Raw genomic sequence first — 25,000 nt, 5'->3', positions numbered from 1 at the left:
TATCTATCCTTTTCTATTAAACGTTATGGTACTAAGAAAAGATTCTGACGTAATTGTATATATCAAATGTATCTTCTCTTATTTCTCTCTCTCTCTCTCTCTCTCTCTCTATTTCTCTCTCTCTGGTTATTTCTTTTCATTACCATAACTTATACATCAAGCACTACCGTAATCCTATTAGCTAATTGGTAATTAGTCTCGTTAGAATAGTATTAACAGATCGATTACGTAAATGATACTGGCGCTACAAGAAGAACGTCATCGTATCATCGTCATTATCATTGTCATCGTTATCATTATTATTATTATTATTATTATTATTATTATTATCAACGTCGTCTAATTTTCTTTCCTTTTCTTTTTCTTCGTTCTTTTACTTGCATTATTCGAATTTCGGAAATATCATTAAAAATGAAACAATGAATAATTTGCATTAATAGTCGCATAATCGATCAACGTTAGCGATTCTATCAATTTATATATATATATGTGTGTGTGTGTGTGTGTGTGTGTGTGTGTATGTGTTTGATATGTTTGTTAGGTGTTATATAAGCATAACACTTAATTATATTAAATATTATCTCATTAAGTACTAAATATTATGATATTTGTTAGAATAAAAAGGAAGAAAGAGAATTAAAAATAAGGTTATATAAAAAAAAAAAGAACGAAAGAATTAATAAATAAATAAACAAACAAACAAACAAACAAACAAATAAATAAATAAATAAATGAATCTCGCCCATTGATAAATAAAATAAATTGATATACGTATTATATATTGAAGTTATAATGACGATTAAAAATAAGTGTCGTAAGAATTCGTTAGAAAATTTGATTTCTACGTTCTAATGACCGTTCTAAATGGTACCGTTGTAAATTCTTTCATATAAATGGCCGCCATTAATATGTATAACCGATATAAATATGGCGGATTATGAGAAAGTTATAACTTGTTATACGTTAAAGAAGAAAGTCAAAGAAATAGAAAGAGATAAAGAGAGAGAGAGAGAGAGAGAGTTAATAGTCGTATTTTCTCGTTATATATACATAGTTTTATTATAATTTATCGAGTAATATATTTCTTTATCAATCATCTCTCTCTCTCTCTCTCTCTCTCTCTCTCTCTCTCTCTCTCTCTCTCTCTCTCTCTCTCTCTCTCTCTCTCTCTCTCTGTTTCTCTGTCTCTCATTCTTTCTTTTTGTCCTCTTTATTTAATAAATAACAATTATAGAAACATTGACGATAATAATAATTGGAAATATTTAAAAATATGATATTATTTATGTCATCAGTAATGATATATCTCGTGAAAATTTGTTCGTCGATTGTTTTTCGAGGTTATGTATCGAGAAAAACATTTTTCTTTCTTCCTTTTTTTTTTTTTGTTTTCTCTTTAATATTCTCTTTTCTTCTTCTTAATTTTTTTTTTTTCTCTTTCGTTTTTTTTTTTCTTTTTTTTCTTTTTCTCTTATTTAATATCTCGATCGATATCGTGATCGAGGATACGCGTGGCTCGATTAAATGCTGCGCGTGGCCGGATATTAAGTACGTGCCGGTTGAAATCTCTTCTGAGAATGAACGAAGGTCGATCGACGAGAGGGTTTCGCGTATTCTCCAGGCTCCTACGTAATCGTTTAGATAGAGAAACACGCGTGATCTCTGTCTGTCCTGTCTCTGTTTTCCGTATTCATATGTGCCTCTGTATCCTTTGTATGTGTGTGTGTGTGTGTATGTGTAACTGTGCGCACGTTTGCGTGTAAGAAACCTCGTGCGATCTGGCACGTATTCTTTTCCTTCTTTTTTTTTTTTCTCATTTCTTTTTTTATCTTTTTTTTTCTTTTTTCTTCGTTTGTTTCTTTTATTTCTTCTATTTCTTTTATTTATTTCTTGCTTCTTTTTTTCTTTTTTTCTTTCTTTCTTTTTTTTTTCTTTTTTTTTCTTTTTCTTTTTCTTTTTCTTTTTATTGCCTTCGGTCAGAAATAATTTTGTTGACATTTTTAAAATAATTTCTAATCTTCTTTAGCAATCGAATATATTTGTCATACGTGTGTGTACGTGTGTACGTGTGTGTTTCTACATATAAAGAAGCAAAAAAATAACGATCACAAAATTGAAAATTTTATTTTATTGGACGAATTATTCGATAAATCAATCATGATTTATTTATTTTCAAACATATGGATTTGTATTTTTTAATTAAATTATTTTCAATATGATACATATATATATATATATATATATATGTGTTTAAAATAATTTTCATTATATATATATAGAACTCAATATTTTTTATATATCCAAAATTAATGATCACTTATATTGCATTGTATTGATTATGATTATTTATTGAATACATATAATTAAATTGATTTCAATTATATATAATTCAATATATTGTTGAATCTAAACGAAGAATAACAAGGATAAATAATTTCATTAAAAAGAAAAAAAAAAAAAAGAGTAATTAACAGCACCAAGATATAAAGGGAATAAATAGCATGGACATATTGTGACGTTTTCGTTTGAAGGAAAAAAAGAAAAAAAAAAAAAAAAAGAGAAAAGAAAAAAAAACTCTACGAACATTTTTATATCTTTTTCTCTTTTCTTTTTTTTTCCTTTTTTTTTTCTTTTTTTTTTTGTTTCAATCTCTTCAATTCTTCATCAATTCCAAACGAGGATAGTTCAGAGATAAATACATTTTCATTCTCCTTTTCATATTTTCTTTTTTCTTCTCCATTTTATTTTTCTCTTTTCCTTCCTTCTTATATTTTCCTTTCTCTTTTTTCTCTTTTTCTTATATATATATATATATATATATATATATATTTTTTTTTTTTTTTTTTTTTTTAATCTTATTCCCATACAACCATTAAAGTTATGATCGGCGCAAAGCCCAGTCCAGTACCGTTGATTTTAACTTTCACGCAGGATCCCTTACCATGAAATATTTCGACATTTATCATAGTCGTATTACTTCGTACTTAACGAGCCCCTATGCGAGAATCGTAACACATAAATACCTACTAACACATAAATAAATAAATAAATAAATAAATAAATAAATAAATACATGCATACATACATGCATACATACATTCATACATACATTCATACATACATACATACATACATACATACATACATAAACACACAGATAGATATAGTTACCATGTATACACATTAATAAGTACATAAATGTGTACAGAAATACGTACATAAATGCATACATAAATACATAAATACATACATACATTCGTACGTAATTACATTCGTTCATTCGTATAAATGCATACGTATATACATACATATTTAATAATGTACATATATATACATATGTAATCGCGTTTATACGACTCTGTTGATACTGCAAAATTCCCATTGAAATTAGATAGCTATCAAAAGCTTTGCGATTTGCCACTATTCGTTACCGATGTAATCAGAAATTACTTGGGACTATCTCATGCAAGCAGTGCCTTGCCATACCCGATGATAAAAAGTCTTTAATTACGGACGTATCAGTTTACACAGGGACTCTAATTGGACGAAGTTAAACCAAGCGTAGACTCTCTCTCTCTCTCTCTCTCTCTCTCTGTCTATCTATCTATCTCTCTCTCTCTCTTTCTCCTTGCTCTCTTACAGCTGGACTCGTTAAACATTATCCAGAGTAATACAATATGCAACGAATCCAATGGACCAATGGTGGAACACACCATAGAACCTCAGAGATTCAAAGGAACTTGAGAGATACATACACACATACACACATAAATACATATATACATAAATATATATACATACATACATACATACGTACGTACGTACGTACGTACGTACCAATTCAGTTGCCCGTACTCTAATTATACAGGGTGGTCCAAATTAACCGGATTCGATATACGTATCTTCTCTCGCGAAATATTTAAAAATTCATTGGGCGGGATCGATTGCAATGTTCAAGTGGCTGAGAGGAGAGTGATGGAAAGGTTTGGTGAGTGAGGCTGAAAGGGGAAGGAAAAATTTCGACGAATTTTTATTGGCGAACTTTCGTGATGACGAATCGAAAGGAGAATTTCATTTATTGTCCTCGTTATTATTGCTTTTCTCTTTTTTTTTTCCCGTCCTCACCCCCTTTATTTTCTCTTCTTTTTTCCTTTTCTTTTTTCTTTTTATCATTCGTATTTAGTAGAATCTTTCAAAGTGTTCCCATATCGTGGACGGTTGTGTCGTCCAACTTAACCGGATTCGATTTTTCGTATCTTCTCTTCGCGAAATATTGAAATTCGTCCAGACAAGAAGGAGGAATAGGTGGGTGTAGGGAGGAACAGGAGAGGAACAGGAGAGGAGTTTAAGGGGGTTGGGAGGGGGAACAGGGGGAGGAAATTCGAAACTTTTGTTATCGCTCGAGTAGGACCGAGGAGAACGTTTAATTTGCTGTTCTCCGAATTTGTTCTTTTTCTTATTTTCTTTTTCTTCTTTTTCTTCTTTTTGTTTTTCTTTCTTTCTTTTTTATCGATTATATTTATCAAGGTTCTCAAGGTGTCCCCCTCGCCCCTCTCCCCCCCTTTCCTCCCATAATTGGCGGTGGTCGTACTCAACCGGATTTGATTTCGCGTATCTTCTTCTCTCTCTCTCTCTCTCTCTCTTTCTCTCGCGCGCGCGCGCGCGCAAAATGTTGAAATTCATGATACCGATAGGTTAGAGGAGCCAAAGAATGTGAGGATAAGGGTAATGGAAGAGGGTAGGGGGATTGATGGTGGGAGGGGGGGGCGGGGTGAAAAGAAAAAAAAGTTCTCAAACTTTTGTTATCGTTCCGATTCGAGAGGAACGAAAGATAAACATTTAATTTATCGTCAATCTCGTATTTCTTTATCGATTATGGTTCATCAATTAAAGACTTCTCAAGGTATGTCACTCCCATAATTTTTCGACTCTAACCACCCTACCTTTTCCCATCCTACGAACGCTCGCTCACCCTCGCGCTCATTCCACTTGATGGATCCTCTTTCCACCCCCCTCTCCCCAATCCCAATCCCAATCCCAATCGCTCTTCACATTATACTGTTTTCGTATGCGACAGTATAGTTTCTTTAAAATAAGTTACTAATTATCGAGATTTTCGTATCTTAAGATCCAACGATATATAAATCTAAGGACTTCGGAGAGAGAGAGAGAGAGAGAGAGAGAGAGAGAGAGAGAGAGAGAAAGAAAAAGAGAAAAGAAAGAAAAAAGTGTATGTCGCTCGACCGAGCGTGTTCACGCGACGTCGAGAATTTCGTATGGGGGAGTAGAAGGAGAAGGAGAAGGAGGAGGAGGAGTAGGAAGAGGGTGGTGGTGGTGATGATGATGGTGATGGTGGTGGTGGTGGGACGAGGGTGCGCGGTGTAAAGGACGTGGAGGAGAAAAAGGAAAGAGAAAAGAAAAAAGGAAAGAAAAAGAAAGGAGAGAGAGAGAGAGAGAGAGAGAGAGAGAGAGAGAAAAAAGGAAGGAAGGAAGAGGGGCGGGGGGGGTGGGCGGTGGCGACGGCGTAAAAAGAACAAAAAAAAACAAATAAGGAATAAAAATAGAAAGAGGTCGATGGTATCGTATTGGGGCTCCCCTCAATATATCGATTTCTCTCTACATACCTTGATACCGTTACGAACGATCTCATGTAACTACATGGTACATTTTATACATCTATATGTATGTGTGTATATATGTTTGTGTGTGTACATATATATATATATATATATATATATATATATATATATATATGTATATACATACATACATACATACCAAGACAGAAATACCCGTTTCACGGGTGTTACATACATACGTTTGTATTTGTAATTCAGTGATAGAGGCCGATCGAACGAGAGATGAATGTCGTTTGGTTCATTAGTAATTACTGGCGGCACTTCCCCCGTCGCCGCTTTAACCCACCCCACAATACCTCACCTCACTTCTCCTCCACCTTCCTCCTTCCTCCTCCTCCAACATCTCACCTCACCCCCCACCCTACCTCACCCCAAACGATACCACCATAACACCACCACCACTATCATCATCATCAACACAGAATATAATGATGGTAATGAATATTCCATGAGATTCGGAGTCTTTTAAAAGATGTCCTTTTAAAGACACGTCCTCATACCAGATCGACGAGTATCGAAATTTCAACAGAGAGAGAGAGAGAGAGAGAGAGAGAGAGAGAGAGAGAGAGAGAGAGAGAGAGAGAGAGAGATAGAGAGATAGAGATAGAGATAGTATGAGATAAAGAAAGAGATAAAGGGAGATAAAGACATATATATATATATATATATAGAGAAAGAGAGAGAGAGAGAGAGAGAAAGAGAGAAAGAGAAATTTTTTTTTTTTTAGGACAGATTAAGGATTTCTCTTTTTCTTTTTTTTTTCTTTTTTTTTTTTACAAGATTTCAATTTCTACCGTTTGATATCTCTATTTCTCTCTTCATCGACATCTTCTCTTATTTATGTACATACATACTTACACACACACACACACACACACATATATATATATGTACGAGTATTGAGTGAATGTCGATCGATCCGAGAAGAACGGCATTCCACGTCGATCTTCTTGTTATAGATTCTCAAAATTCTTCGTTAACTTCTTACACTTTAACTTATCTTGCCAGCTTTGTATCAGATCTTTCAAAAAAAAAAAAAGGAGCGTGTTGCAACGGCGCGCAAGCAGTTTAAAAGTTGCCTGGTTTATATGCGCGTTTTAAACGTGTTTTCATGATCGCCGTTTCGTTACCTCTACGTTACGAAGTATCCATTTAACCAGAACTGTTTAATAATCTCTCGATATATAATATGATAAAAGTAACATTATTTTCGTGCGTGATTTATAATACAGGTTTGGGAAAGTGCGAAGAGGGGTAAGGGGGGAGGTGGCAAAGAGGGAGGAGAGGGGGTTTGGTGGTGGTGGTGGTGGTGGTGGTGGGAGTTTAGGTGACAGGATAAGGGGTGGGAGGAGGCTGTCAAAAATTTCCTAGAAGAACGAAAGATTTGTTCTTTATGTTACTTTTTAAAAATCAATTTTCTCGTAAGAATACGATTCGAATGAGGGAAAAAAAGAAGGGAGGGAGAAGTCGTAGTGGAGGGAGTAATAATAGTGGGAGGTAGTAAAGAAATAATAAAAGAAAAAAAGGTAGAAAGACGAGAGATCGAATTTGATATCGAATTAATTCTCCCGATTACGATTTAAAAATGTTCCTATCTGTTTTTCTTTGGAAAACATTTTTGAATTAGTCTCATCAAAGAGAACATTTTTTATTCCACACCTCTGTTTATATATATATATATATATATATATATATATTTTTTTTTCTTTTTCTTCTTCATTTTTTTCCGATCATCCCTTTTTTTATTCTTTCTTTGGTTTTTTCTTTTTTTTTTTTTTCCTTTTTTTTTTTTTCTTTCCTACACGAATTTTCTTTGATATTAATAAATTTGAATGGTTTAAATAAATTATCTCGATAAATAATTAATTTCCAATGAATTTTTTAGCCCACGAATTTTTCTCTCTCTCTCTCTCTCTCTCTCTTTCTTTCTTTCTTTCTTTCTTTCTTTCTTTCTTTCTTTGTTGAAATATCCAAGACACTTTTCACCAATCGCCCAATAATTTATACGCGATTACGTCCGAGCAAAAGTAGTTTTACCACTTTGGAGATTCAATAATAAGAAGAAGAAGAAGAAGAAGAAGAAAAAAGAAAAAAGAAAAAAAAAAAAAAAGGAAAAAAGAAAAAGAAAGAAAAATGAGAAAAGAAGTGAGAAAATTGAAGAAAAAGAAAAGTTGAAGATCCATCGCTATCGAATTATAATTGGATCGATTGAAAATAATTATTATTACTACGTGTTATTAATGACAATAAGTATGATTTATAAAAGAAAAAAAAAGAAAAGAAAAAAAAAGAAAAGAAAAAAAAAAAAAGAGAAATATCCTCGTGATATTATGAATTAGTTGATTAATCTTTTGTTAAACATAATACGAGGATTATTGACGAACGTAAAAAAAAAAAAAAAAAAAGAAAAAAAAGAAAAATTTTCTAAAGTATCCCTTCGATATGTGGATATTAAATGTTGTTATCGGATTTATATAAAATGGACGATTCCATTACGTGGACCGTAATGTTTTGCGTTAATTATTAAAAAGGAAAAAAGAGAGGAAGGTAGGAACGAAAGGAAGAGAAAAATCAGAACAAAAAAAAAAAAAAAAAAAGGAAAAAAGAAAAAGAGAAAAAAAAAGAAGAAAGAAAGAAAGAAAGAAAGGACGAGAGAAAAGGAAGAAAAGAAAAAGGATTAGAAAAGTAATAGAAAGAGAACGGATATAATAAAAGTCGAAGCGAACTGTGCGTGAAACGATGCAGGGACTCAATTAGAGCCGCTGACGTTCGTTAACAGGAGGAGGTCGTTAATTGCACTTTGCCGTGATGCACTCGCATCCGACTTGCAGCAGGTATGTACGTTGTACATACATCTATGTATATACCTGCGTGTTCAATATATATATATATATATATATATATATATATATATGTACATACATATACGTCGAGAAAAATGTCTCGACTTGTATATACTTAAATACGAACGATACATCTTCAAGAGTGAGAATCTTTCTTCGAGGTAAACTTCTTTCGTTACAGATTAAAAGAAAAGAAAGGAAAAAAAAAAGAAGAAGAAGAAGAAAAAAAAGAAAAAAAGAAAAAAGGGAAAACAAAAGAAGAATAAAAAAAAAAAAAAAACAAAGCAAAACAGAAGAAAAGAAACGAAAGTGGCGGATCGATTGATCGATCTTCTCCGTGTCATATGATATAGCGGGAAAAAAAAAAAAAAAAAAAAAAAAAGAAAAAGAAAAAGGAAGAAAAGAAAAGCAAAAGAAAATATCATAATCCTTCATACATTTGCTTTATCATCGATTTTAACAATTTCCGCGAGATGTATGTTTTTCATCAAGCCTCGTAAATAATCATTGTTATTACTTATATATTTCTATACATTATCTTTTCAACCTCCCTCCCCAAACCCCCCCGCTCTCCCCCCCCCCGCCTCCACCGCCGCACGTTTTTTTTTCTTTTATTTCTCTTTTTTTCACCCCATTTTTTTTCTTTCTTTTTTTCTTTTTTTTTTATTGAACGAGAAGGATCTCTCCACACCTATAAAATGGTATCATTGATCTTCAACGATACAGCTAAGATCGATTTACATATACATATTTTCAAACTAAATCACGTTGAATCTTTTACCTATACAGGGTGTCTCATTTCAAACTAACTGATCGGATATCTCTCAATATATCCATTGTCATTGCGAACAATCAATATCGGTAAGAAAGTTGTCGATAATAAAAATACGAATCGAACGAATTACTTAAACTAATATCGTTCAATCGACGTTAGATCGATTTATGACGTTTAACGAAGTTTAACAAACATTAGAATCGCAAATGAATACGATGATCAATAATATTTTCAATAATAAATATCGAATACAATTCATTGATTATAAGTTAATAAATATCTTCGAATACGTTTCAATGTGATCTTTATATATTTCTTCTTTTTTATTTTTCCTTCTTAATTTATCTTCATTCGTACGTAGAAAATTGGTAGAATCATATAGAAGAGAACGATGTTAACTTTCAATCACGTAGTATGAAACATTATCTCGATTATTGAATAAAGTTAATGTCATTTTAAAGATCCAATAACTCGACGTGATGTCAATTAAATGATTACATCGTATGTACTCGTTTGATTCGTATCGACTTTATCTACAACTTTTCTTTCAAATATTTTTCAATAAAATCAATGAGATCGAATGTATATATATATATATATATATATATATTTGATGATATCGTTTAAAATGAGTCACCCTGTATAATAATATTAACATACACAACCATAAAACGAAGTAGGCTATTGTAATTTATCGCACGCTCGACACATTAATCTTATATATATATATACACATTTATATATATATATATATATATATATATATATATATATATATATCATGCTCGTTAATACGCGGTATGCCGAAAGAGGGAAGAGCGAGGGCTGAGGGGGTTGAGAGGGAGAGGGGATGAGAAGACATCGAACTGGATTTCTTCGTTTCTCTTGTTCCTTTCGTATCGTCCTAAGAAGAGGAACTCATTTACCTCGATTATAATGATCGAAGAGTGGATGAATATAGATCGATGATGATCTATATACCTATATATGTACATACATATATATAAATATATATGTATATATATATATATATATATATATATATATATATATATATATATATAAGATAGTATCTCAAAGTTTATGTAGCTTCCAGAAACGATGTCAACGTTTGCCAACTTCGTAGAAAAGTAACTGTGCTGGTACTTGATCTCGGCCATCTTAATTTTCTTTATCTTTTCCTCATTTTCCTTTTTTTCCATTTTCTTTTTTCCTTCTACTTTTTCTTTTTTTTTTTTTTTTTCTTCTTTCTTTTTTTTTCAAAAAGTTATTCCTCTCTCATTCCTCCTCTCCTTACTTCTTTCTTTCTCTCTACATAATTCTCCCCTTAATCCGTCTCCCCATCTCTCTCCCTTCCTCACTCCACCCCTCCACCCCACCACACCTTCCTCCCTCCCCACGCATATCTCGCCACCACCCTCCTTCTTCACTCCACCTCCCTTTTTTTGAGCTCCGACCGATAGGGAAATTACTCTGAGAATTAATTAACAGTTCGATCGAGCGATCGATCAAAGAGAAAATCAGAGTTCAATATATTTTCTATGTGGATAATATAACGTGAAAGCTGTATCGTTTTAAAGAGAAAGAAGGACGAAGAGAGAGAGAGAGAGAGAGAGAAAGAGAGAGAGAGAGAGAGAGAGAGCATGCATTACATGGCTGCTAATGGATAACTTATGCGTTCTATTTTATATGCTCTTGATGTAGGATCAAAAATGTAGGAAGTAGTTAAGGAAAATTGTATTCATTGCTTTCTTTATTTTTTCTTTTCTTCTTTTTTTTTTGTTTTCTTTTTTTCTAAACAAATCACGTGACGGTATATAATGTATTAGTTATATATATATATATATATATATATATATATATATGTATGTATATGTATTGTAAATATAATTATAATGATAATTCGTATTACATAAAATTGTATAATAAATAAAGGTTATCATTGAAAAATATATTATCATAAATATGATTTATATATTACGATATACTTTTCGATATATATATATATATGTATATGTATATAAGTACGTATAGATATTAATATCGATGAAAATAAAAATAATAATAATAATAATAATAATAATAATAATAATAATAATAATAATAATAATGATATTTATGATGCATTATGGTCGAGCGTTAATGTCCCTTCCGAGAACTTGCAATTTTGCAAGATCTGATAGGATAAAAAAGATAAAAGAAAAACGAAAAAGAGAATGGAAAAAAAGAAAATAAAGATCAATCTCCAAAATGAATCTCCCGAAGGAATAGTCTATTAATTGATTTTTTAAAATTACCCTTGAAAATATCAAGGTGTTTCAGGCTAAAGTATCAAACCATTTATTATATCATATATATATCATATATATATATATATATATATATATATATATTACATATTACATATTTATAAGTGTACTGGTAAAAAAAAAATATATTTTTTCATTACATATACATATACATATACATATACATACACATACACATATACATATACATATACATATACATATATATACTTCTTTCGACTATACATAAAGGTTATCGTAAAATCTCTATAAAGCCGTGAACAGGAATCGTGTAACTTGATTTCAATAAGACATGCAATCATGTTGCCCACCTCCCTTTAGAAATCGTGCCGCACCGATTAGCGAGCATCCCTTTCTTCTTTTAAGATCGGTTGGTACTCTTGGTACTCTCTTCAGAGTAATATGGATATCTCTCTCTCTCTCTCTCTTTTTCACTCTCTCTCTCTCTCTCTCTCTTACTCTCTTTTGATCGTAATAATACCTTCGGTGGAGATCCTATCATCATCGATTTTCCAACCAGATGGTAGGGATAACTAACAACAGCAGCCTGGATTCTACCTTGGCAAAGCACGATTATTTCTACCTAATTGTGCTTAGAACAGCTTGTTATCTCTCTCTCTCTCTCTCTCTCTCTTTCTCTTTCTCATTCTCTCTCTCTCTCTCTCTGTCTTTCTTTATCATCATAGAAAAAAAGAAAAAAAAAGGAGAAAGATAAGTACTTGGCTTTAAACGTACCGCTGAGTTTTACTACCTCTCTCTCTCTCTCTCTCTTTCTCTTTCTCTTTCACTGACACATACACGCATACAAACGTACGTACGCACTATACTGAACGCGCTAACTTTCATTTTCTCTCTCTTTCTCTCTCTCTCTCTCTCTCTTACACACACTCTCTCTTCGTCTATAACAAGGGCGATTTCTCATTGTAAGCACGCGCGTTATCTTGCCATCCGCCATTTTTACGGAGCTTCTTCTTTTAATGGTCTCCACTTAAGCTCGATCCAAGAGAAAGAGAAAGAGAGAAAAAGAGAGAGAGAGAGAGAGTTCCTTGAGAATGTAACATCGTATTACGACACCAGAGTTAACGATTCTTCTTTCTTCTTTCCTTCCCCTTCTCCTCCTTCTTCTTCTTCTTCCTCTTCTTCTTCTTCTTCTTCCTCTTCTTCTTCTTCTTATTCTTATCCTTCTTCTTATATCTCTTATTCTTATTTCTCTTCAACTATACCGATCGCTTTACTTTCACGAATCGGATTTATCTCGTTCAAGGATATCCTTGAACGTAATAAAACTAACGACTGTTAAATCCTCTTCCTTCCTTTTTTTTTTTTGTTTCTTTTGTTTTTCCTCACCTTCCTTCCCCGAACAAAATATATATATATATATATATATATATATATATATATCTCGATAAAATATTATAACTAATAAATATATTAAATTCTTTCGTCTCTAATCTATTGGGTCTAACGTTGTAGAAGATTAAAAGTTACTAGATTGAATGGCAAAAAAGTTCCTAGATCTAAATGGTAAGGGAAAAGGGGGAGAAAAAAGATATTAGGTTGGAAACCATGAAACGGGCGTTGAATGAAAATAAAAATAAAACTAAACAAAAACGCCCATTTCATAGTTTCCAACCTAATACTTATATATTAGGTTGGAAACCACGAAATCGACGTTGAATGAAAATAAAAGAAAAACTAAACAAAAACGTCCGTTTCATAGTTTCCAACATAATACTTATATATTAAGTTGGAAACCATGAAATGAACGTTGAATGAAAATAAAAGAAAAACTAAACAAAAACGCCCGTTTCATAGTTTCCAACCTAATACTTATATATTAAGTTGGAAACCATGAAATGGACGTTGAATGAAAATAAAAGAAAAACTAAACAAAAACGTCCGTTTCATAGTTTCCAACCTAATACTTATATATTAGGTTGGAAACCATGAAATGGCCATTGAATGAAAATAAAAGAAAAACTAAACAAAAACGTCCGTTTCATAGTTTCCAACCTAATACTTATATATTAGGTTGGAAACCATGAAATGGACGTTGAATGAAAATAAAAGAAAAACTAAACAAAAACGCCCGTTTCATAGTTTCCAACCTAATACTTATATATTAGGTTGGAAACCATGAAACGGGCATTGAATGAAAATAAAAACAAAAGTAAACAAAAACGCCCGTTTCATAGTTTCCAACCAAATAATTAATAAATCGATCAAAATTTTTGCTCGATGTTAAATTGAGAATTTTATTAAATAGGAAAGATGATGTTGTTTAAGTTAAATGGATCAAAAATTCTCTAAAAAGAAAAGGATTGAATTGATCTCGATTCGAAGACGAAGAAAGAAAGAAAGAAAATAATAATAATAATAATAATAATAATAATAATAATAATAATAAAAAGAAGAAGAATATCTAGGAACATCATTCAAAATGTCATACAACTCTGTGCAACGAAGATAAATCGATCGAATTGTCAATATGTTCTGATAAGATCTCCTTTATCGAATAAAAAGATCTTTCAAGAGATCGTTACCACTATTGAGATATTATTTTTCTCGTTTCTTTCATTAATTCAAAAAATCAATATCAAATTCTATTGAAAATAATATTGAGAGAAAGAGAGATTGAATTAATATCTTCAAATTCAGATGTCGTTCGTCTTGCACGAAGATCTATGGATCTTTTTCTCTTAACGGAGATAAAAGGAGTCGAGATTTTTGCGTGCGTGTAAAAAAGAAACAAAAAAGAAACAAAAAAGAAAAAAAAAGAAAAAAGTAAAAAGAAGACCAGAAAAAAAGAAAAAAGAAGATGGACACAAGACGATCCTTTGCACAAGGATTGGTTTCTCTCTGGCTTCGTATAATTTTTTTGCTCTTTTTTCTTTTCTTTTTTTTTTTTTGTTTTTTGATTCTATTTCTTTCTCTCTATTGTCGCTAAAGAAATTTATTTACCGACGAGAGAAAGAAAGAGAGAGAGAGACTATAATAGGGTGGGACCAATAACATTGATCATCTACCAAAATGTCTGCGTTTCTTTTTTTTTCGTTTCTTTTTTTTTTCTTTTCTTTTCTTTTCTTTACTTTTATTTTCTTTTTATTTTGAAAACTACGAAGATAACAACTTTATAAACGAAAGTCTATTAGTCGTCGGGGCTATATAATGTCGAAGTAATAATCTTTTCATTTTTTTTTAATTCTTTTTTCTTTTTTCTTTTTTTTTTTTTCTTTTTTTTGATTTTTTTTTTTTTAGTCGTTCGTAGATGCAGCAACATAGTGTTAAGGACGTATAATGCTGTGATTTCTTCTGTTTTTTTTTTTTTCTTTTATCCCTACATCGATCCGATCGCGTCGTTCGACGTTTTCTGTACAAAACGAAAAAAAGAAAAAAAAAAGAAAAAAAAAAGAGAAGGAAAAAAAAAAGAAAAAATCAAACGCAAATATTTACGTCGACGTATAATTAGATTGAAGTTTTTGATTATGGATTAACAAAGAAAATATTTTCATTGTAATAGTTTGTAATTACTAATGATAATGCATCGATGTAAACGTATGACCAATCGTTAAATATAGTAAGATTAATATTAAATAGTAATCGTAAGGGATTTGATGGTATCTTATGTTACTTTAGTACCATAATATTCGCGCTTCCATAAAGGGTAATAATAATGGTTGTAAGGTAAAAGAGAGGTTAAGGGAGAGTAGGTTGAGAGAGAAAGAGAGAGAGAGAGAGAGAGTAAAACCATCGGAATAAACGCAATGTAAGCGCGGAATAATGGTGTAAGCTAAATGCGGAATGAACGGTTTAAGGTAACAGCCATATAACGATGTAAAGTAAACTCACTTGGTTATAATGATGTAAAGTAAATGATGAAATAATGATGTCAAACGTTGAATATAATCTCTATACCAAACTTTTGCCATAAGTTTTATTATATAGAGAGAGAAAAAAAAAGGGAGAAAAAGAAAGAAAGAAAGAAAGAAAGGATATTTTTAAGATGATCAAAATTATTACCTATATACGTATATATATATATATATATATATATATATATATATATATATACTTACATATGTATAATATATTATGGACATCATAATTTCGATCGGTATATAACTATATGTTAAGCCTGGGTATCTTTTTTTTCTTTTCTTCTTCTTTTTCCTTTGTTGTTATTCCTCTCTTGTTTTTTTTTTTCTTTATTTTTGTTTCGTTCATTCTCTTTTTTTTTTTTTTTATTATTACCTCTAACCTTATTCATTTCTCGTAACATAGTATGTATATATATATATATATATATATTTATTTATTCTTTTTGCAGCGATTTTTCAAAGGACTTCGGTGTCGAGAGGTCAACTGAGAATCCAGGGTGTCGCGACTTGCCTTTACCTCTGCATGGATTCCTGCGGTCTGCTTTATGGCTCGGTAAGTGAAGTCAAGTCCATTGAAAAAGTTGCTCTTTAACTTGGCGACAAGAAAAATTCTTCCCGATTATGGTCTGTTCCACCAACAGTCAACTATTTATCAACATTCCACATGAGGGAAAATCGTTTGCCACGCGACATGTATCTCTTTCTCCGTCTATCCACTTTTCTTACTATTTCTCTTTCTCTCTCTCTCTCTCTCTCTCTCTCTCTCTCTCTTTCTCTCTATCTCCTCCTCTTTCTCTGTTTACCTCCTCCTATGGTCTTTTTCTTTTTTTGGTCTTCTCTTTTTCCCTTTTATCCAACCATATCCAGATATACGTGTACACTGTTGTCGTCGTTTCGAAAAAAAAAAAAAAAAAAAAAAAAAAAAACTTACATACATAGTATTGAAAAAATTACACGATTAACCTTAAACTCTTTGAATGAATGGAGTTGTCCCTAAGATCTATTACCGTAATTCCAATGTTATATACCTCATTTCTGTCTGCTGTTATTGACTGCTGTTTTGAAATGTGAAAAGGAAAGGAAGAGAGAGAAAAAAAATAAAAAAATAAAAGAGGAAAATTTTTAAGTTAACCAATCATAAACACACGCGCACACGCGCGTACCTCCCTTCTCTCCTCTCGCAAAGAAAGAAAAAAAAAAAAAAAAAAAGAAAGAAGAAAAAATAAAAGAAGAAGAAAAAAAAACATGACTACACCTACTTACGTTTTCACCTTATATACTTAAGTGCTGACAACCAAGAAAGTGTTGTTGATTTGCTTTCAATATGGGAATATGATGAGTGACGACTAAAGTTGTATTTTTATTTCTTCCTTTTCTTTCTCTCTCTCTCTCTCTCTCTCTCTCTCTCTCTCCCTCTCTCTCTTTCTTTCTTTTTCTTTTCTCGTTTCTTTCTTTCTTTTTTCTTCTTACTTTCGTTTCTTGAAACTTCTTTACAATCCGAGAATGGAATTTCAATTACAATATAGAACGAATTATCATAATGTATATATATATATATACATATTTTTCTGTTTTTGTATATATATATATATATATATATATATATATATATGTATGTATATATGTAATAAATGATCCGATCGTGTACGATCGTACGAGTAATAATACTTAAACGATAATAATAATGAAAAAAATATGATCGATTCGTGACAACGTGAGAAATTAATTTTATTAAATAATATAACTAAATAATAATTTTAATACGTAGAAATGAATGAAAATAAGGATTGAAGTTTTGATCAAAGCCATTAATACATGTTTCTTTCTTTTTCTTTTTCTCTCCCCTTCTCCCACTCACCCTGCCTTCTCATCTTTTAAATATTCGCAAAAATTTATCATACAGTACGCTTGCAGTATTATTTTTCTCGTTTTTTAAAAGATACGACGAAAGGAAAAAAATATATTTTACATTTGTTAAGCCGCAAAATATATTTCAAAGAACATATTCGAAGATAAAAGAGTATCCCTATCTCTTTCTCTCTCTCTCTCTCTCATTCTCTCTCTTCTTTTTTCTTAACTCACTCGTTCACTCACTCACTGGATAGAGTTGTAAAGTTGGTATACAAGTTCAATGGTGTAAGGATCGTATTCTCTTCTTTTATGGAAAAGAAAAAGACGGAATGTATTGGATCAGCATGTGTAGTTTCTCTTCGTTCAATCCCACCCCACCACAACCCCATCCCACCTCAACTCCACCCCACCTCAGTCCATTCTATCCTACCCTACGTCGCAGCATTCGAACTCTTCCTTCACCCCTTTTCTCCATTCCTCAACTCTTCCCTCTGACTCCCCTTATATCCAATAGGACTCGTTATACCCTCCCTCTCCCCGCATCCCTATATCCACCATCGAAAACCCATCGAACCTACTACGCATTTGAAACTCTCTCCCTGGTATCTTTGGTCTCTGTCCTTCTCCTCCTCCTCCTCCTCCACATCCTTCTACTTCTCCTCCACCTCCACCTTCTTCTCCTCCACCTCCTCCTCCTCCTCCTCCTCCTCCTCCTCTTCCTCTTCTTCTTCTTCTTTCTCTTTTTTTCTTCCTAAACCAACTCTTCTTCGCTTCCTTTATGGTATTCGAAGGAACTTGGTTACTTTTTTCGGTACGACTGCTCCATTATTCATACAATTAAGCATCCTTCGCCTCAAATATCGCGATTCCGGCTCTTCGTACAACCCTATATATATGTATATATATATATATATATATATATATATATATATATGTAGTATGTGTATGCATGTGTGTATAAATATATATAAGTATGTATGTATGTATGTTCTATCTCTGTCTCTCTCTATCACTCTATGTCTTTCTGTATGTCTGTCTTTCTCTTTCTTTCTTTTCGTCTTAAAAAAGATTCGATCGAGCCCCATCAATAAAATCCGAATATCTACCGGTGTCGATATTTATGAACGACTAATGTGGAAGACAATCATTCGATGATCGATAGAATTGATCAATAAAAAAGCAACTTTATATATATATATATACATATATATGTGTATATATATGTGTATGTTTGTATATATAAATTATATTATGGGAAAAATTTGTAATATTATTTATATTATATTTATATATATATATATATACATATAACTATAATGATATAAATAATACTATAAATTGTTTACATGGTGTAATTAATTTTTTCAAACATACTATTATTATTATTATTATTATTATCATCATTATTATTATTATTATTATTATTATTGTTAAAGAGTAATTAATTCTTTCATTATAAACAAATATATGGATATATATATATATATATAAAGTGTATGTATGTATAATGAAGTAATTAACCCTGACACCAATTGATAAGTATTTGATAATAAAGAATTTGAAATTGAGTTAGATGATACCTAACAAGTCTAATGATATGATCTTTTAAAAGAGAGATGGCAGGCGGTTTGAAGGTGTTAAAAGATATCGATTCATCTCCCTTTCATCGAGATCTGTCAAGAGTCGAATGATGACTTGTCTCGTTTGATATTTATCTTCTTTAAAAATATACATACACGCACACACATACACGCAAACATATTTACATAAATATACATATAATTAAAAAAAAAAATTATATATATATATATATATATATATATATATATATATATATATAGTTATATATATTATAAATATATTAATTACATTAAAGCTAAACAATTATATCATATTATTATAAATAACTTTATTAATTTCACATAAATAATTAAATTAGTATTTTACGTGATCTATAATTAATCTTAACAAAATTAAAATTGTCAAGTATTGAATCAATAATTGAAAAAGAAGGGGGGAAAAAAAATAATTATTAATTTTCAAATATATAATAAAATAACGTATGATTAATTAATATTATAAATGACAAAATGATATCAAAGGTTATTTGTTAAATACATAAATAATTTACTTATACGTCTACATACATACATACATACATACATACATACATACATATATATATATATACATATGTAGGTACGTATGTACATAAGGATTACGTATATCCATATATACTCTATGTATAATATTATAATTGCCTTATTATATATTACAGAATATAGTAATTATATATCATATGTCATAAACGATATGTTCCTAATAAAATTTATTATTAATTCGAAGGTATGAAAAGATAATACGCAAAAATAAAATAAATAAATAAATAAATAATATGTATCGAAACATTCACCTCTATAATGAGACTCCATAGAGAATTATTATCATTATCATTATCATTATTATTATTTGACGATAAATTATAAATAAACATTTCATCAGATTCCTTTTCTTTTTCTCTTTGCGTTATGAAAACCTTCATCGTGTTAATAGGCGATACAGAGTGACAGAGACATATATATATTTATATATATATATATATATATATATATATATATATATATAGAGAGAGAGAGAGAGGGAATAAAATAAACAGATAAAAAGAAAAAGATAGATAAACGATAATAAAAGAAGCATATAAAAATTAAAAAAGTGTATGATAGTTGGGGTTGCCCGAGACTTAGATGAGTTGATAGGGAAGAGATGAGGTGGTCAACTGGTAATTGGGGGAATGGGGTGGAAAGATACGATGTGTATGGGAGGGAGATAGGAGAAAGAGAAGATGAGGTAAAGAGAGTGAGACAGAGAGAGAGAGAGAGAGAGAGAGAGAGAGAGAGAGGAGGAAAATAATATGGAATGCGAAGAACTCGGCAGTCGATCGGTTTACAAGACTCGATAGGTACTACCATACATATGTATTTATGTATATATACATATTTAAAGATATATATATATATATATATATATATATATATATATATAGAGAGAGAGAGAGAGAGAGAAAGAGACATGTAGCGAGAAAGCGAACGGTCTGATTATCCGCCTTACGATAGATGCAAATGGAGCACTTACACTCGAACGGAAGTTCTCCGGTTAGGTATTACGTTATATCGAGAATAGATCCGAAGGTCGTTCGAATGCCATGAGCGTCGTCCCTCCGGCGACATATACGTACATATATATATATATGTGTGTGTGTGTGTGTGTGTGTATGTATATTTATATACTCTTTATCTCTATTTCTATCTCTGTCTCTCTGTCTCTGCTTGTTCTTGTCAATATGTATGTGTCCATATGTGTGTGCCATTCTTTTTTTTCTTTTCTTTTTTTACTTTTTTCATATCCCCATAAACCGAGTGGACCATAATAGTCCATCTTACTTCTTCTCTCCTTTTTCTTACTTTACTTTCTTTTCTTCGTTCTTAACAGGTTCGAACTAAAAGATGTAAATAAATATATATATATATATATATGTGTGTGTGTGTGTGTGTGTGTGTATGTATGTATGTATGTATGTATATGTTTACTTGACGACATGATCCTACTTCATGGTATTAGTCGTAACGCGTGCCCGATCGATCTATCGATTGATCGATCGATCGAGCGAACGAGCGAGCTAACGAACGATCATCGTTCATAACCAATCCGATCGATATTTAAGGATCATAGCGATCTCGATCTCCAATGATTTTTAAATAATCTATTATTAATGGATAAGTTTCGAAAAGGATAGAAAAAAGATAAAAAGAAAGAGAAGAAAAAGGATTAAGGAAAAAAATGTTTAATCGCATTATAACTTTCCACATCGTTTACTTCTTTTTACATATATATATATATATATATATATATATATATATATATATATATATTCTTATATATTCGATAAACGGGATTATTTCTTACTCCGTACGTTTTATTTGTTTCTACTTCTGTCTTTTTCTTTTTTTTTTCCTTTTCGTTTATCTTTTCTTTTTTCTTCTTTTTTCTTTCTTTTTTTTTTCTTTTTTATTATTTATCCGAACACGATTATAAATTTCAAACGAGTTACAAATGGCTCAAGCTAGTTTCCTTTATATACGAGTTTCTCTCCGAAAGAGAAAGAGAGAGAAAGAGAGAGAGAGAGAGAGAGAGAGAGAGAGAGAGAGAAAAAGAGTGTGAAAAAGAGAGAGAAAGAAAGAGAGAGGTAGAGAGAGAATTAATTGAAAGTTAGCATCGATGCGCGTGGGCTTAGCAGATAAAGTTGATTAAGTCGTAGTAAGCGATCTTGAAATCTTATTACGATAGAAATTTGTTGTGCTCGTGTTATAATAATACAGACCTGCTTTAACTCATAGACTCGTACTCTCCTATATATGTATAAATATATATATATATATATATATATATATATATATGTGTGTGTGTGTGTGTGTGTGTGTGTGTGTGTGTGTGTGTGTGTGTGTGTGTGTATAGGAGGAGTGACGGTGGGAGGAGGAGAGGAGGGAGAGTGACGTGTTCGTTGGAATTTAACTAGACGTGATTTCAAAATTCGTGCTAGTTCTTTTTTTTTTTTTTTCTTTTTTTTTTCGGGCTTATATTAATTTTTAGTAGGACAAAGTTAACTAATACTACTACTATTATTATTGTTGTTATTATTATTATTATTATTATTATTATTATTATTATTATTATTACTAAATATAACTGTTGTTACATTATCGCAGAGTTTGTTGATATGTGTGAGTATTCTCGATTTGTAAAAAGCGGGAGAAAAAAAAAGCAAAAGAAAAAAAGAAAAAAAAAAAAAAACATTGATTAATAAATTAATATCGAAAGAAAGGGATTTCGTACTGATCGTTTATTTCTTTATTATTGTTTTCTTTTTTTTTTCCAATGATTTGTACGAATTAAATGGGAAAGGTAAAAATGAAAGGAGGAAAAGGGAAGAAATAAGAAACGTCAATTTTGTTGTTTCTTTCTTTTTCCCTTACAGGACTTTCTTACAGGACTCTTTTTTTTTTCTCATAGGATTTTTTTCTTTTTTTTTTTTTTCTATTCATGCAGACAAAAATCTCGAAAATATTATTTTACGATAATTCGTGAGAATGTTTTTTTTTTTTTTTTTTTTTTTCCTTTTTAATCAGAATAAATAATCCAATAAATAATCATTATCGGTGGGACTCAAAAAAGAAAAGAAAAAAAAGAAAAAAAAGAATAAAAGGAAAACAAAAAAAGAAAAAGAAAAAGAAAAAGAAAAAGATCTCTCCAAGGAGAAAGGGGCGGGGGGCGGGGGCCGGGGGAGGGGGGGAAGGAAAAGAAAAGTAAGGAAGGAAGAAAAATCAATTGGAATGAATTCGAAACGAGAGATGATAATAACGTGTTCGAATTCCATGATCCAATTGGACTTTCGGCTAAAACGTTTTCGTTCTAAAGAAGATCTCATTGGTCAGCTTAAAAATAAACAGAGAGCAAACAACCAACAAACCGCGTCTGCTCTCTTGCGTCCTCTTGTTAGCTGTGTTACGTTCACGTAAATCAGTTTCCATGGAAGCTCACCCGAAAAAGAAACGGGAATCCGTTGGTGCCTGGTCGGTCTCGTACCAAAAGATAAGATCTCATATCTTCTATCTCTCGCTCTCTCTCTCTCTCTCTCTCTCTCTCTCTCTCTCCCTCTCTATCTCACACAAACACACACACACATATACATACGTACTAATACTCTCTTTCAAAAGAGGACAGAAAGAGACAGTAAGTCTCTTCTTTCCTCGTCAATGACTTTTCGCCAAAGGAAAGGAATGGAAAGGAAAGGAGCGCGCGCGTTGGACCGGCTAATTATCTTAAATACTTAATTTGTACTCGGGTAGGAAAAGGATTCGAAAAAGAGATTTCTTTTACTCAGCCTCGCCCATCCCCCTGACCCCTCTCCCCCGCCCCCACCTCATCCCACCAAATGATTTTAAATCTTTCTCTCTCTGTCTCTCTTTCTCTTTCTCTTTCGTTCGTTCGTCCGTTCGTTCGTTCTGTCTCTCTTTCTCTCTCTCTTTTCTTTTTTTTTTCTCTTTCTTTTTACTCTCTCGGCTTCATCAAAGAACGATCGCCCGGTATAGTTAGTTAAGTTGAATTTGAAATCGCATCGGTTTCGATATAACCGGTATAAAGCCTTAAACGGGACCAATCGGATTAGATAAAATGTTCCTCGCGCGCCCTTTTAATTACACCTACACAAGTACGAGGATTTATTCATGCGACTAATTTTTTTTTTTTTCCGACTTCCTGTTTCTTATTTCTTTCTTTTTCTATCTTTAACTTTTCTTTCCTTTCTTCTTTTTCCTTTTTTTACTTTTTTACTTGCTCCCTTTCTTTCTTTCTTTCTTTCTTTCTTTCTTTCTTGCTTAATCGCTTTTATCTTCTTAATTTTCTTTTCTTTTCTTTTTTTTTCTGGTTTTTCTTTTTTGTTCCTTTTTTCTTTCTTTTTTTTTTTTCAAAAGTTTCAAAACATAAATCTTATGTCCTCTGTGACGACATTATCCTTTCGATATTCTTCGAGAAAATGATAAACGCAAGAAAATAAAATATTAATGTATTATTATATGTGTGAGATGAGAATCACTGTATGCGTCAAATTCTATGTTATCTTCTGAAAAAAAAAAATTTATGTGTATATATATATATATATGTGTGTGTGTGTGTGTGTGTGTGTGTGTAAATAAAAAAAAATAAACGTATGAAGTAAAGAGAATTGATTTGGACGATGAGTCGAGGAAATTTGAAAATTTTTCAATCACTGCATTTGAAACTTGAGAACCACTGCGACTGTTCGAATGCTATCCCTATCTCCTCAGAATAAAAAATAAAAAAAAAAAAAAATATATATATATATATATACACATATACATATCTACATAAATACGTACGTACATACATACATACATATATATATATATATGCATACAAATAAAAAATAATATATAAAATAATATAAAATGTATATAAAAATAATTAAAAAGAAAAAAAGAGAAAGGAGAAAAAAAAAAAAAAGAAAGTTAAAGGATTCTGAATCAAGGATTCGATCGCGTTTTCTCCTTAAAACATGAGAATCGTTGTATCTGTTAAATTCGATAGATCTGATAGAAAAATTTTAATACCATTAAATGTAATATCCCTTTAGATAACCTTGAAACGATCGTGTTAATTCGCATGTCACACAAGTGTCTTTAATGGTCTTTCTTCTTTCATTCATTTTTTTGTTTTTTCTACCTCAGGAAAAAGAAGAAAGATAACATATATAAATATATATATATATATATATATAGACATATACATAACATATATAACATACATACGTATACATAGATAGAAAGAGAAAGTGAAAGTCGAAGAAGTGGAACTCTAAGGATGGTCAAACAACATGAGCAGTTAAATCCACCCACTCGATCGATAAATAGACCTGGTTACTACGGTGTCCCTTGATGATCCGTGATTTCCTTGAGACCCCAGAGTGCCCTGGAGTTTATCGCGAGAAGGAAGTAGACGTATATAAATTAAAGAACTTGGAGATAGGGAAACGTTGTTTAACAAGGTTAGCCCCGGCACTGATCGGACGAACGAACGAACGAACGAACGAACGAACGAAGGAACGAAGGAACGAACGAACGAACGAACGAAT

The 25,000-nt window shown here is 31.3% G+C and overlaps 1 protein-coding gene across 2 annotated transcripts in view; it reads left to right on the top strand.

Annotated features, from left to right (window-relative positions):
• The window catches only part of LOC118442515 (uncharacterized), a 112,048-nt gene that overhangs the window by 67,910 nt on the left and 19,138 nt on the right, over positions 1-25,000 (top strand). For both annotated transcript variants that reach the window (XM_085664018.1, XM_085664019.1), the window contains exon 2: positions 15,894-15,997. In XM_085664018.1, the coding sequence (XP_085520144.1) occupies positions 15,894-15,997 (104 nt within the window). The remainder of the gene's footprint in view (positions 1-15,893; positions 15,998-25,000) is intronic.

Source organism: Vespa mandarinia, chromosome 24 (genome assembly GCF_050613455.1).
Source record: "Vespa mandarinia isolate Hongniang chromosome 24, ASM5061345v1, whole genome shotgun sequence".
NCBI classification, from domain to species: domain Eukaryota; kingdom Metazoa; phylum Arthropoda; class Insecta; order Hymenoptera; family Vespidae; genus Vespa; species Vespa mandarinia.
This window is presented reverse-complemented; position numbering and strand designations above follow the sequence as displayed.